Source organism: Zonotrichia albicollis, chromosome 9, assembly GCF_047830755.1.
Source record: "Zonotrichia albicollis isolate bZonAlb1 chromosome 9, bZonAlb1.hap1, whole genome shotgun sequence".
In the NCBI taxonomy this organism is placed as follows: domain Eukaryota; kingdom Metazoa; phylum Chordata; class Aves; order Passeriformes; family Passerellidae; genus Zonotrichia; species Zonotrichia albicollis.
In genome coordinates, this window is record NC_133827.1 from 2,790,367 (window position 1) to 2,802,429 (window position 12,063).

A 12,063-nucleotide genomic window follows, 5' to 3' on the forward strand; every position below is an offset into this window, starting at 1 on the left:
CCGGTGCTGCGGGGCCGCGGGGCAGAGCGGTGGGAAAGGGGGGTCCGGGCTGGGAGCGGAGGAAATGCGGGAGGAAGAGGAGGGAGAGGAGGGGCAGGAGCGGGAGCGGGAGAATCGCGGCGCTCGCAGCGCCCGCACGCCGAGCCTGCAGCACCCCCTGCCCCGGGAGCATCGCCCCCAGCCCCGAGCCGCAGGGGAGGGCGGAGGCCGAGCTCGCCCCGGCTCCAGCCAGGGGTCTCTGGGAGGATTTTTTGGAGAGTGTTCGGAGCCGGCAGATCCCGGACTCGAGCCCCGGATATCTCCGGGCTCCCTAAGAGGAGCTTTTTCGGGGGGAGAGGAGCCGCGATCGCCCCTCGGGAGGGTCCCGGGGGGTCCACGTGGGGATGGCCCGGTACCGACGGGGCGGGACATTGGTTTTGGGGCTCCCCGTGAGAGCCGGGGCTGTGGAACGGGGGACCCCCGGGGCGGGGAGAGGGGAAGGGGCGATACCGGAGCTGGGGGACCCCCGGCAGCCCGGAGATGAGGCGGGGACCGGACCCCCTGACCCTGACAGGGGTGTCCTGGGGTGACTTCATGATGCCCGTACCCCCATCGGTCTGTTTAGCCCAGAAATGAGTTCTGCACCTTTAAGGCTGATTCTGAGAGCGAAGAGGAGGAGGAAGAAGCCGCAGTTTGTTTTCAGAAACTGTACTCACTCCTCTACATTGCAGCTGCTGGATGGGCAGAGAGCAGGACAGAGCTCTCCTTTGCTTTTAGTTAGTTTTTAGCTCGCTGAGGCAGAGAAATTCCCTGGACTTTGATTTTTCTTTTTCTTTGGAGCTGTTTAAACCTGCTCTGGACTGAACAACCAGCACACCACTGGCAGCTCCTCCCTGAAGCCCACTGGGACGGGCCTGGGCTGAGGCATTTCCAGCGCTGAATGGACTGATAAGAGACTGATAAGGCACTGATAAGACACTGAGTGCGCGGAGCTACAACCCAAGGAGGGACTTTCAGAGTTTGTCATCTATTTTGGAGCAGCAAGAGGTTTTATTGCTTAATATTGTTCAGGTTTTGTGCTGGTAAATGCTTTGCCTGTAAAATAACAGGATTTTTCAACTTTTCTCTAAGGAAATATTTTCCTGGACTGGATGAGGGTGGGGCTGCTGAACTGGCATTCTAGAGGAGACTCCTTTTGGAGATTTTCAACCAAATTTGCCCTAAACCAGAACAGGGTGGTGGAAAGAAGGGGGAACCCCAAGTGGCTGCCTGAGGGGAGGCTGGAGAGGGGGACCTTGGGAGCCCAGAACCTCCCAGAATCCAAAAGCAGGACCCTGGAGAGGAGGGATCCCCAGGACCCATGGGATCCCCAGCAGCCCTGAGATGGGGGACCAACAGTAACCCAAGAGGGATGAGACTGGAAATGGGAAACTCCTGGTGGCTTTTTTTGATTCACTCTTGATTTTTGGACATCAGGTGACTTCTAGAAATGGACTTGGGTGGGAGGAATCCCCAACCCAAGGCATTCACAGCTTTGTTTTCCCCAAACAAGGATTTTCCCCAAACCTTCCCACCGTAACATCCCCCCTGTCCCAGTCTGGGTGAGCTGAATCCCAAACCTGACCCTGATCCTGGTCTCAGTCTCACTCCACGTATAGACACACAGTTCTGTATTTAATCCCATCCCAGTGCCAGACTTTTCTCGCCCTAGACCCAATCCCAACCCCAGCCCTAAAACCAATCCCATGTCCAGGCTGAACCCCAATCCCAGCTCTAATCCAAATCCCAGCCCTGACTCCAATCCCAGCCGCAATTCCAGCCCCTTCCTAAATCCTCAGCCCCAAACTAAATCCCAGGTTCAGCCCTTCTGGGGGTTTGGGGGTGTCTCTGTCCCTCTGACCCCGATGATGTTTGGGTGGGGTCACAGCAGGGCTGAGAGGGACAGAGACCCCCCCAGCCTCCCCAGGTGTGAGAAGGTCGGAGAGCCCCTCCAGCCCCGAGCAGCCTCATCGGTGAGAGGGACACAGAGCCCCTGGTCCCCAGCCCTGCACAGGCATTGCCTGAGGCCAGAGGGATGGAGACCCCCCGAGCATCCCCCAGGGTGAGGGGACAGAGACTGCCCCGAGCACCCCCTGGCACAGGGGTGAGAGGGAGGGAGACCCCCCAGGCATTCACTGGGGTGAGAATGATGGAGACCCCCTGGGTAATGGCCTGGGGTGACAGGGACAGGGACAATCCCCTAGGGAATGGCCTGGGGTGACAGGGACAGGGACAACACCCCCAAACCCCTGCCAAGCATCCCCCAGGGCGAGAGGCACAGAGACCCCTTGAGCATCCCCTGGGCACTGGACAAAATAATTTGGCAGAAATCAAACTTAACTCTGCGTAAATCATTTTGATGAATATTTGATTTTCCCACAAGTCAGATGTGATGAAAATGCAAACAAATCCCAAACATTAATAAACCGACAGTACAAGCAATTTTGTGGCAATTCCAAGTTCCACTGGTTCCTGCACAGCTCCAGCTCAGCTGCTAGCACATTCTGATAAAAGTGTAAATTCAGCCCAATACAGATATCATTAAAAGGAAAGTAAACTATTTGCAGCTGTCACAAAGGCGACAGGGATGAAGAGAAAAATGATTCTCACATTTCGCAAAGCACTCAAGCCTGGGAATTCAGGAGTTATTTGGGAATTTAGCTCCTTGAGCTGAGCTTCTTGTTGGACTTTAGCAGCCTTGTGTTCCTCACCATGGGGTGAATGAACCTTGTCAGTCTCACTGGTATCATTTGCTCCCTTTCCTCCTGTGATTTTAAAAAACATTTCAAGGAAGGATGTCGCAGACATTTTTTTTCATAAAATCCTCCCTTTTGGGATTTGTCCTTTCTGGGAAGCTGGGGCCCTAGAAGAAAAATGCAAACAACAATTATCTGCTGATGTGGAATGTAACAGGAGCATCTGTGATTGGTCTTCTGTGAGTGTTTGGATTTGCTGACCACTCACGGGAGAGTTGGTCCTTGCTTTCTGCTGGACACAGAACTTTGTTATTCAATCTTTTCTTTCTATTCTTAGCTTAGCAAGCCTCGGAAACTTTTCTCTTTATTGCTCTTAGTATAATTATAATGTATTATACATCATATATCAATAAATCCAGCCTTCTGATCATGAACCAAGATTCTCGTCCACTTCTCTCACCCTGAAGACCTTCATCAGGTCGCTGTAATAGAAGAACAACAAAATATTTTCTTTACACTCCGGGCCCACAAAGGCGATTTACCTCATCGGTTCTCCCATAAGTCACTCAGAGGATGCTGCAGCCCTATTTCAAAGAGTTCCTCCAGAGAGAACCACAACCTCCTCAGAGGAGGGAACCATGCTGTTGTCAAAGGCACCTGGGGTCAGAGAACAGTGCCTAAAGTCACTGTGCCAAAATAATTTCACAGTCTGGTGAGTCTGGTTAAGAAAAGTGTTAGAGAGATTCCTCTGCCCCAATTGAGGTGATAATGAGACCAAACCCAAAATGAATTTTATTGAACAGTAAATGGAATGGAAAATGGGGGACAGGAAGGGAATGACAGGAAAAAGAGCCTTCCCCTGGGGCAAGGTAAGTGTGATATTGTCCCCTGTGTGTGTGCCCTTCCCAGGGTGTGGGTTTTACAGCTGAGCCAGTTTGGGTAAGGGGGGTGGTGTTCACCCCCTGAGCAGGGATTACCCCACTGTTTCAGGTTGCCATGCAAGATGTAACCATATGCATGTTTTCAATCCCCATCTTCATCAACTGCTATAAACAGGTGGGGCAGGGTTCTTTATGTCTTCCATGACTCAGCCCTGATAATGCCCTCCAGGGGAGATATCTTCTGCTAATGGGCCATTGAGTGTCACTGCAGGACTGATAAAATTCCATCATCCCATTGTGGGATGCTCCGCCCAGGGGGAGGATCCAAGCATTCCTACCTGGATATAAGCTGACACTTTGCTACTCCAGGAACAGCTTGCCTACTGGATTGCCAGAGGACAAGAGCTCCAAAGCCACCACTGCACCTCCAGAGGAAGACCAGACCCTTCTACAGCATCACTGCTTCGACAGAATCACCTTCATCACTCCAACAGGACTGCAACCACCATTTACTGGGACTGCTGCCATCACCCTGAACAAAAGGGTGTAAGGTTATATCCTGACTCTGTCAGTTTAAGGCAGTGTTTCTATATCATTGCCTTGATCTTAGTTTTCTTTTAAATTGTAATTCTGGTTTAGACCCTCCCCAGGTTTGCCTTCAAACCAGTACAAAAGACAATGTGCGCACCCTTTGTTTTCTTCCCAGAACGGGATTTCCCATTCCCAAACCTTGACTGGATGGAGAAGGAGGCTGTGAGGAAGAGGAAGGATCCCTGGGATACCCAGATAGGTGAGGAGGAAGTCAGTGCCCCTCTTCCCCTCTCTCTTGCTCTATCTCCCAGCCCAGCACAGCCCCCTGCTGCAGGACACCCCTGCTGCCAACCCCGTCCTGCCGGGGATGTACTGGAGGGATCTCCTTCCCCTTCCCTCTGGCATGAAGGCAAATCCCATCCTCTCCTTTTCCTTCCTTCCCCATGGAAGGAACTGCGGATGGAGACCAGGGAGGAAAAATCTGCATGGCAGAACCTCATGAAGGAGGCCGTTTTGAGGGATTCTAACACACAGGAATCCAACAGGGAAGAAAAACCTCAGACATCCCCCATGAGGAGGCGCTCCAAACCCAGTCCAGGGTGCTCTGAAGAAGAAAGAGCCACTCTGAGCCAGGAAGGTGGGCAGAGCTTCAGCCAGAGTTCAGAGCTGGTGTTCCATGAGCAGCTTCATGATAGGGAGAAGCCCCACAGGTGCTTGCAGTGTGGGAAGAGCTTTAGGCAGAGACAGCAGCTGATCAGCCACCAACACATGCACACAGGGGAATGGCCCTATGAGTGTGGGGAGTGTGGGAAGGGCTTCAGCTACAGATCTGCCCTTTTGACCCACCAACGCATCCACACTGGAGAGAAGCCCTACGAGTGTCCCCAGTGTGGGATGAGGCTTCAGACCAGCTCCAATCTCCTCCGCCACCAGCGGATTCACAGCGAGGAGAGGCCCTTCCTCTGCCCTGAGTGCGGGAAGGGCTTCAAGCGCAACTCCACCCTCATCAAGCATCAGCGCATCCACACTGGGGAGAGGCCCTACCAGTGCGCCACATGTGGGAAGAGGTTTCAGACCAGTTCCCATCTCCTCCTGCATGAGCAAGTTCACACGGATGAGAGGCCCTTCCTCTGCCCTGAGTGTGGGAAGGGCTTCAAGCACAACTCCTCCCTCATCATCCACCGGCGCATCCACACTGGGGAGAGGCCCTATGAGTGTCCCCAGTGTGGGAAAAGCTTCACCAGCAGCTCTCACTTGACCAGACACCAACAGAGCCACCAGTAAGGGATCCCTGCAAATAGCACAAATGCAGGAGCAGCTTCATCCACCACTCCAGCTTCATCCCCCATGGGAGAACCCACATTGGGAAGATCCCTGGTGATCCAGTTTCTCTGTGGTCTATGCTGGGAACACACCTGTCCCTTTTCCTGCCCTTGCCAAAGACATGATGTGGGATGGAAGAACATGAAGCTGTGGCCATGGCCATGTCAATACATTCACTCGCATCTCAGAACATTGCCAGGGGCAGGAAAGGGACTCTTCTCTCTCTCCCTGAGGAGAAGTGTGGCATTTCCAGGCAGGGGAAATGCATGGCCAGGAAGAGTCTGTTGTTGATATATTAGTTTTCTCTAACATAAACAGTAAACAGTTTTTCTAATCCCTTCTGCTATCAATAACATTTCTGTTTCTGTTGGTTCCTTATCTCATTGTTGTTCCCAGTAAATTGTTCTTATCCCAGCCCAGGATCTTTGCCTTTTGTGCTTTCCATGGGAGTTGGGAGAGCAGCAAGGGCAGCGCGGTTTTAGTGGGAGCAGGAAATTGGGGAATCCCATTCCTGAACCCCGGCCCGTAGAAACCGAGCATCCCAGCTGGTCCCAGCCCTGGTGGCCATGGCAACAGCCTTGGGAGCGGGTCCCTGGCTGGGGCTGTGGGAACCTCTTCCCTCTGGTGCCCAGGGACAGGAGTGGAGGGAACGGCTGCAGCTGAGTCGGGGCAGGCTCAGGTTGGGTGTCAGGAAAAGGTTTTTGCCCAGAGGCTGCTGGGGCCCTGCCCAGGCTCCCCAGGGAAGGGTCCCAGCTCCAGGGCTCTCTGAGCTGCAGCAGCGTTTGGACAGCGCTGCCAGGCCCAGGCTGGCATTGTTGGGGTGTGCTGTGCAGGGCCAGCAGTTGGACTGGAGGATCCTGCTGGGTCCCTCCCAGCTCAGCCAATTCTGTGGTTCTGGGATCCCATGAGCCTGGGGATGGGGCTGCCAATGGTTGCCATGGCAACGGGCTGTGGCTGCAGGCCTGAGCTGGTGTCCATGGCAACCACCCCTGGCATGGGGTCTCCATGGAGCTGCCAAGGGACTGAGCATAGCAACAGGGGGCTGGTGATGGTTGCCATGGAAACTGACCACAGCAACAGGGGGCTGGTGATGGTTGCCACAAAAACTGACCATAGCAACACGCCTAGTTGGTGATGGTTGCCTGTTTGGGATCAGATTTTTCATAGGCCCTCAGAGGGGTTCCTTGGGGACTTTCCAAAAGTCTCCAGGCTGTTCCAGAGTTGTAATGTCACAGGCACAGACAAGGGCCCCATGGAGACCTCCCAGGGCTTTCTGGGGATGGTAAAGAGCCCTGTGGTCAGAGGCAGTCTCAGCCATTCCATGTTGACATCCCAGGGGACCTTGTGCTGCAAAGGCACCGATCTGTCACAGGCACTCACGGGGGCTCCACGGTGACATCCCTGGAGTCCCCAGGCTGCCAAAGGGCCAGGATGTCCCAGACACACACAGGGTACCGGTCATGGGCAGATATATTCATATAAATATGTATTCTCTATTATGGTAATGATTAGACAAAATTGCCTTAATCAGAAATATTTATGCCAGGATGTAAGAGATGCAAAATATATTATACAGAGCACTAGGAAATTATTTCACGGCAACTGTGTTAAGCAAAACCTGTAATTAAGCAGAGACTGATGTCACTCCCCAGACCAATGACCATGGGCAATTCCCTTTGGCTCAACCTGGAGCAGTGACCTTGAGGGTGTCCCCACCACTGGGAGGAATCCCCACACCCCTCAAGAAGGGAAATGTCAGGAGATGCTGCCATTAAAATTTGGGACGGGGCTTTTCTCATCTGAGGTGCTGCCCTGTCAGTCAGATGTGCCCAGGCTGGGCCAGCTCAGCAGCTCTGCAGAAGCTCTCAGTGGTGTCACTTGGTTGTTCCTTTCTCTGGGGATTTTTCCATCTCTGCCACAGTATCAGCTCCCTCTGAGGATGTTGAACTTTGGGATGGAGGAGTCAGGCTTGTTTCAGCATTATTCACCCCTAAAGCAGTGTGACTCCCCTCCTTCATTTCCCACTGGAGGCTTTGCAAACAGGGCCTTGCTGGAGTTGTTGGAGGCCATTGCAGGCAGAGCCTCCTGCTCCAGCAGGAACTGCCTTTCCTGTGCCATGAGCAGGGCAGGTCCCGCTGCAGGAAAAGCCCCAGGCCAGCCCCAGCACAGGGAAGGGCTCGGGCACAAGGGCAGAGTGCCGTGCTGGGAGCTGGGCCAGGGAGAGCCTGAGGCACCAAAGGCACCTTGGCAGCAGCAGCTGCTTGCAGGCCATGGCCAGAAGCCTCCCTTGGCAGCCCGGCCTGGTGGCCACCACTGCAGAGCTGCTGCCTCAGGGCTCATTCCTGGCTGGGCTCTGAAAAGCCACTTCTGCTCCAGGAGCCTGACTGGGAAGCCATTGGCCCCAGCCCCTTGGGGACAAGATATTAATGACAAAACTCTTCATGGCAGCAGAGCCAAGGCAGGGGCAGAGGAAAGGGCAGAGCCAGGCCCAGGGGACAGGGCTGCCATGGTGATGGCTGTGAGGTCACTGCCCCTGCAGCAGCCTGGCTGCCCTCAGCAGACATTCTGGCCAGAAGCCTTGTGAGGGCACCCAGCACATCAGAGAACCCACACTACAGGAATTCTGTCACTGCGGATGAGAGGGTTTCAATGGGCAAGGCTACACAAATCTCCTGCTCTTGGACATTTCTTGGGATGGGGAATCCACTTCTCTGGAAAAACAGCTGCAATTTCCATCCACTTTCTTAATTGTAAAATATTTCCTCCTTCTAACAAATGTTAATTTGTCCCCATTTATTTTAAAGATACTGACCTGTTTTCTGTCACTGTATGGTTTAGTTGAAAATAACTTTGAATGCTATTTTTCCCTTTTCACAGACATTGGATAGGACTCAAAAATCTCCCAGAATGGGGTTTGGAGGCCTCATCACAAAATCAGCAGGGAGAGTCTGCGGCCTCTGTGGTCAGTGGAGTAGAGACTGAGGACTGAAAGGGATTAGCCTGGGAGGGATTGAATGGCGATGTCAGGCTGGAGCTTTTCTTCCTGGAGGATATATGCATGAGAAGGAAATAATGGCACCAAGGGCAGCTGGAGAGGCCCACACTCAACACCAGCAGAAAGGAATTTCCCTGTAAGGGCAGGGCTGTGGTGCAGCACATCCTCAGAAGGAGCCTGGAGCAGCCCAAGGCCCTGTGTGGGCAGGCAGAGGCAGGCAGGAGACAGAGCTGTCAGCAAAGGAAGGGCCCAGCCAGGTGGGGCAGCCGGGGCTGCGTGACATCACAGGATGCTGTGTGACATCACAGGGGCAGTGTGACATCACGGGAGCTGTGTGAGGTCCCTGGGGAGGTCACTCTACCCTGGCCCCCCTCACAGCTCCCCGCAGAGCAGTCCAACCCTGCTCGTGCACAGCAGGGTCCCCTGTCCCCCTGGGTCCCCCTGCCCCCGGCCCTGCAGCCTCCCCCAGAGGATGTTCCACGAGATCGACCCCAGAGCCTGACACGGGGACAGGGGGCCGGGGCCCTGGTGGTGGCACAGGGGGACAGGGACCCCCCGGCAGCGTCCCCGTGTCCCCCAGGGCCAGAGCCTGAGCCAGGGCTCCTTCACCCTGCTACCAACGAGGCCTTGAGAGCGCTGGAAAAATCCCCAGCAAGGGAGCTGCAAAAACCAGATTGAATATTAAGACACAGCAGCACAAATTTCCTTGGCAAGAGTCACTCTGCTCCTGACTGGACACTTCAGGCACAACAAGGAAACAAAGCAATAACTAAACCAAACAGAATCCAAACAATCAAACCAGAAATTTACTGAGAACTGGGGCTTTCATTCCTAAGGAAAAGAACTGTCCTTCTTATCTAGGTGCCTATGGCCAGAATTGGGATTTCACCTCCAGTATTCCCTATTGTGACAGAGTGGAGGAGTTTCTTGGCAAAAGACATTTCATATGTGGGGAGTGTTGCAGTGTGTTGCAATTTCCTGCTTTAAACTTCCAAGCCCCTTCCCAGGTTTGGCAATATCTCTCTTCCCCTTCCCCTTTGCCCCCTGCTGGGCTGTCAATCAGTCTTAACATTCCAGCAGGGCCATCATGTGGTTGGTCAGGTTCAAAAGATGCCCCTGTGCCCAGAGGTCATTGGTCTGTCTGGTTGTCATCGTTCCCTGAGACCCTGCCCCTCCCACCTGGTTGGTGGCTCACCTGTCCCTTCCCTCCCCCTTCCCCCGGAGCTTAAAAAGTCACTCAGGCCATGCAGTCGGGATTCTGTTGGAGCTGTTACCTAAGATTCAGATGTCTGTGACCATGGAATGAACTTTTGATATTAACCCTCTGGCAGAATCTGTCTCCTTTTCCTCCTCACCTTAACCTGAAGCCTTCCCACCTGAGGCAAACTGAGTTTCTACAAGCCTGGACTTCTTTCGGCGCTCAGCTGCACCATCCAGCCAGCCAAAAGTGTCTCTGAGGGGAAGCACCACAGTTGCCACCTTTGGCCTAGGAGCAGGGGTCAGACGAGCCCAGGCACAATCTACCTGGTAATATTGGGATCTTATTCCAATAGGGGAGGAAGGGGCAGGTCCAGCCCTCCCCTGCCCTGGAACCCCAGCCCTGCTCTGCCCTGGAACCCCAATCCCCCCAGAGCCTCTATCCCAGCCCAGCAGTGGCTGCCAGTCCCTGGCACAGCACAGGCAATGCTCCACAGCCACCTCTGCAGCCCCAGCCCAGCTCCTGAGGGACCAAATGACCCACAGTCCCAGCTGGGAGAAGGGCCCAGGGAGACCAAGGGGGATTGAAGGCTGACCTCAAGGCAAGCACACATCTTGACCCTACCTCCTCTTGGAATTTCCATCTAAACACTGCTGGAATCCAGGAGTTGGTACCTCTGTGTATGCTCCTCTGTATCCTTTTTACCTCTCTCTCTTTCTGTCCTTTTCTTCTATTTCGGTCCTTTTGCAAATTTGATTAATGTAAAATTCAAATAGCTTAGAGTTTGTGAAGTTGAATGGGCCAAGTCTGTGCTTTAAGAAGTGTTCTGTGTTGTCTGAATGTCATATTAAACCTTTTGCCAAAAATTCTCTGATTTTCTAAAGTTACCAGTAAAGACTGTTCTGTTGTTTTGAGCACCTGAGGATCTCTTGTTAGTGTTTCTCCAGGGAGTCCAATTCAGAATACAGAAACAATTGTAATTCCTTTTAAATATCTCCTTGACAGAGTTTTCTACTGGATGGAAGTCAGGGCTTGTGTGTCCTGCTTGGCCCAGCCCAGGCAGGGCTTTCCCAGCCCCATTCCACACTCCATTTCCCAGCTGCAGCCGCTGGTGCCTCTGAGTTGTGCTGCCCCAGCCCCAGGGACGCTCTCCTTGTCTGCCCATTCCCCCACGGTCTCTGGGCAGGGATGGCCTCAGTGGGGGCTGCTGACATCCTCAGCACCTTGGAGGCTGCTGCTGAATTTTCCTGCTGCAGGGGCTTGTTCAGCCTTCAGCTCTTCAGTGCAGGAATTCAGTGTCCCAGGGCTCATTAACATTCAGAACAGTTAAACAAGCTAAGCCTCTGGGAATAATTTGATTGAAGTGTTCAAATCAAATGTGTGGTTAATTAGTCAGATTTCAGAAGCCAATTCAATGTGAATACCCTGAATTTAGAAAAACAGCAAGAAAATATTTTTTTTTTAGGTCCTGTAATTTTTTTTTACTAGTAATTCATTCATGCGCCATCTCCAATTGACATTGAATCCAAGTACCTCCTCATGCAGTTTGACTGGGTATGAAAATCAAGACCTTTCATGGCTGACAATCAATCAGACTCTGTCCCTACCCCCACCCCACCATTTTTCCCATCCAAGGCTGGCACTCAGAGCAGCCTTGTGCAAATCTGAGCTCCCTCCAGCCCACACTGGACCTAGCCAACAGACCACAGTTGAACAGGATATAACTTAATAAAAATTACACCATTAAAATAAGAATCACAAAATTACAAACTCTTCCCTGAGCTATGTGCAATGACCCAGCATGTCTGATGAGTCCACTGTTCACAACTGATTTGCATACTAAAATTAATTTTTGACTAATGTGGTTCTGTGATAGATATAAACACAATTAAGTTCTTGTATCAGGATTCTTGTCCTGGACTGAGGACAGAACAGCTCAAACAATTCCTGATTTGCAAATCTATCAGTGTTGGATGGAGAAGGAAGGTCAGGCTGCTCTTGGTGTTGAGGAAATGCTGAAAGCAGCCTGACTCATTTCATCTGCTCATGCCCTGGCTGATCTCCCCTCTTTCCCCTTCCACCCATTGGCTTTTGTCTCCCACCAGCACCCCCCCCGTGAAGAGCCTGACTCTGTGTTCTCCATCCCCTCCTCGTTGGCACTGCCAGGCTGGCATGAGGAGCCCCTCAGCCTTCCCTGCTCCGGGCTGGACCAGCCCAGCTCCCTCAGCCTCTGCTCACAGCCCAGGGGCTCCAGCCCCTCTTTGGAGGCCCTTCCCAGAGCCTGCTCCAGCTGCCAGACATCTTTCCTGCCCTGGGCAACCCAACCCAGGCCACAGTGACCTGGATAATCCCCGTCCTTGCTGTCCTGGTCACACAGTCCTGGCCCCTTGTCCCCTGTCAGGCTCTGGGGTGGATCCTGTG

General features: G+C 53.1%; 1 protein-coding gene across 1 annotated transcript in view; it reads left to right on the forward strand.

Moving 5' to 3' along the window:
• The first annotated feature begins 4,585 nt into the window (after nt 1-4,585).
• Nucleotides 4,586-12,063, forward strand: part of LOC141730220 (uncharacterized) — a 229,979-nt gene continuing 222,501 nt past the window's right edge. The window contains 1 exon segment of the mRNA XM_074547651.1: nt 4,586-5,406. Within this exon segment, the coding sequence (XP_074403752.1) occupies nt 4,586-5,406 (821 nt within the window).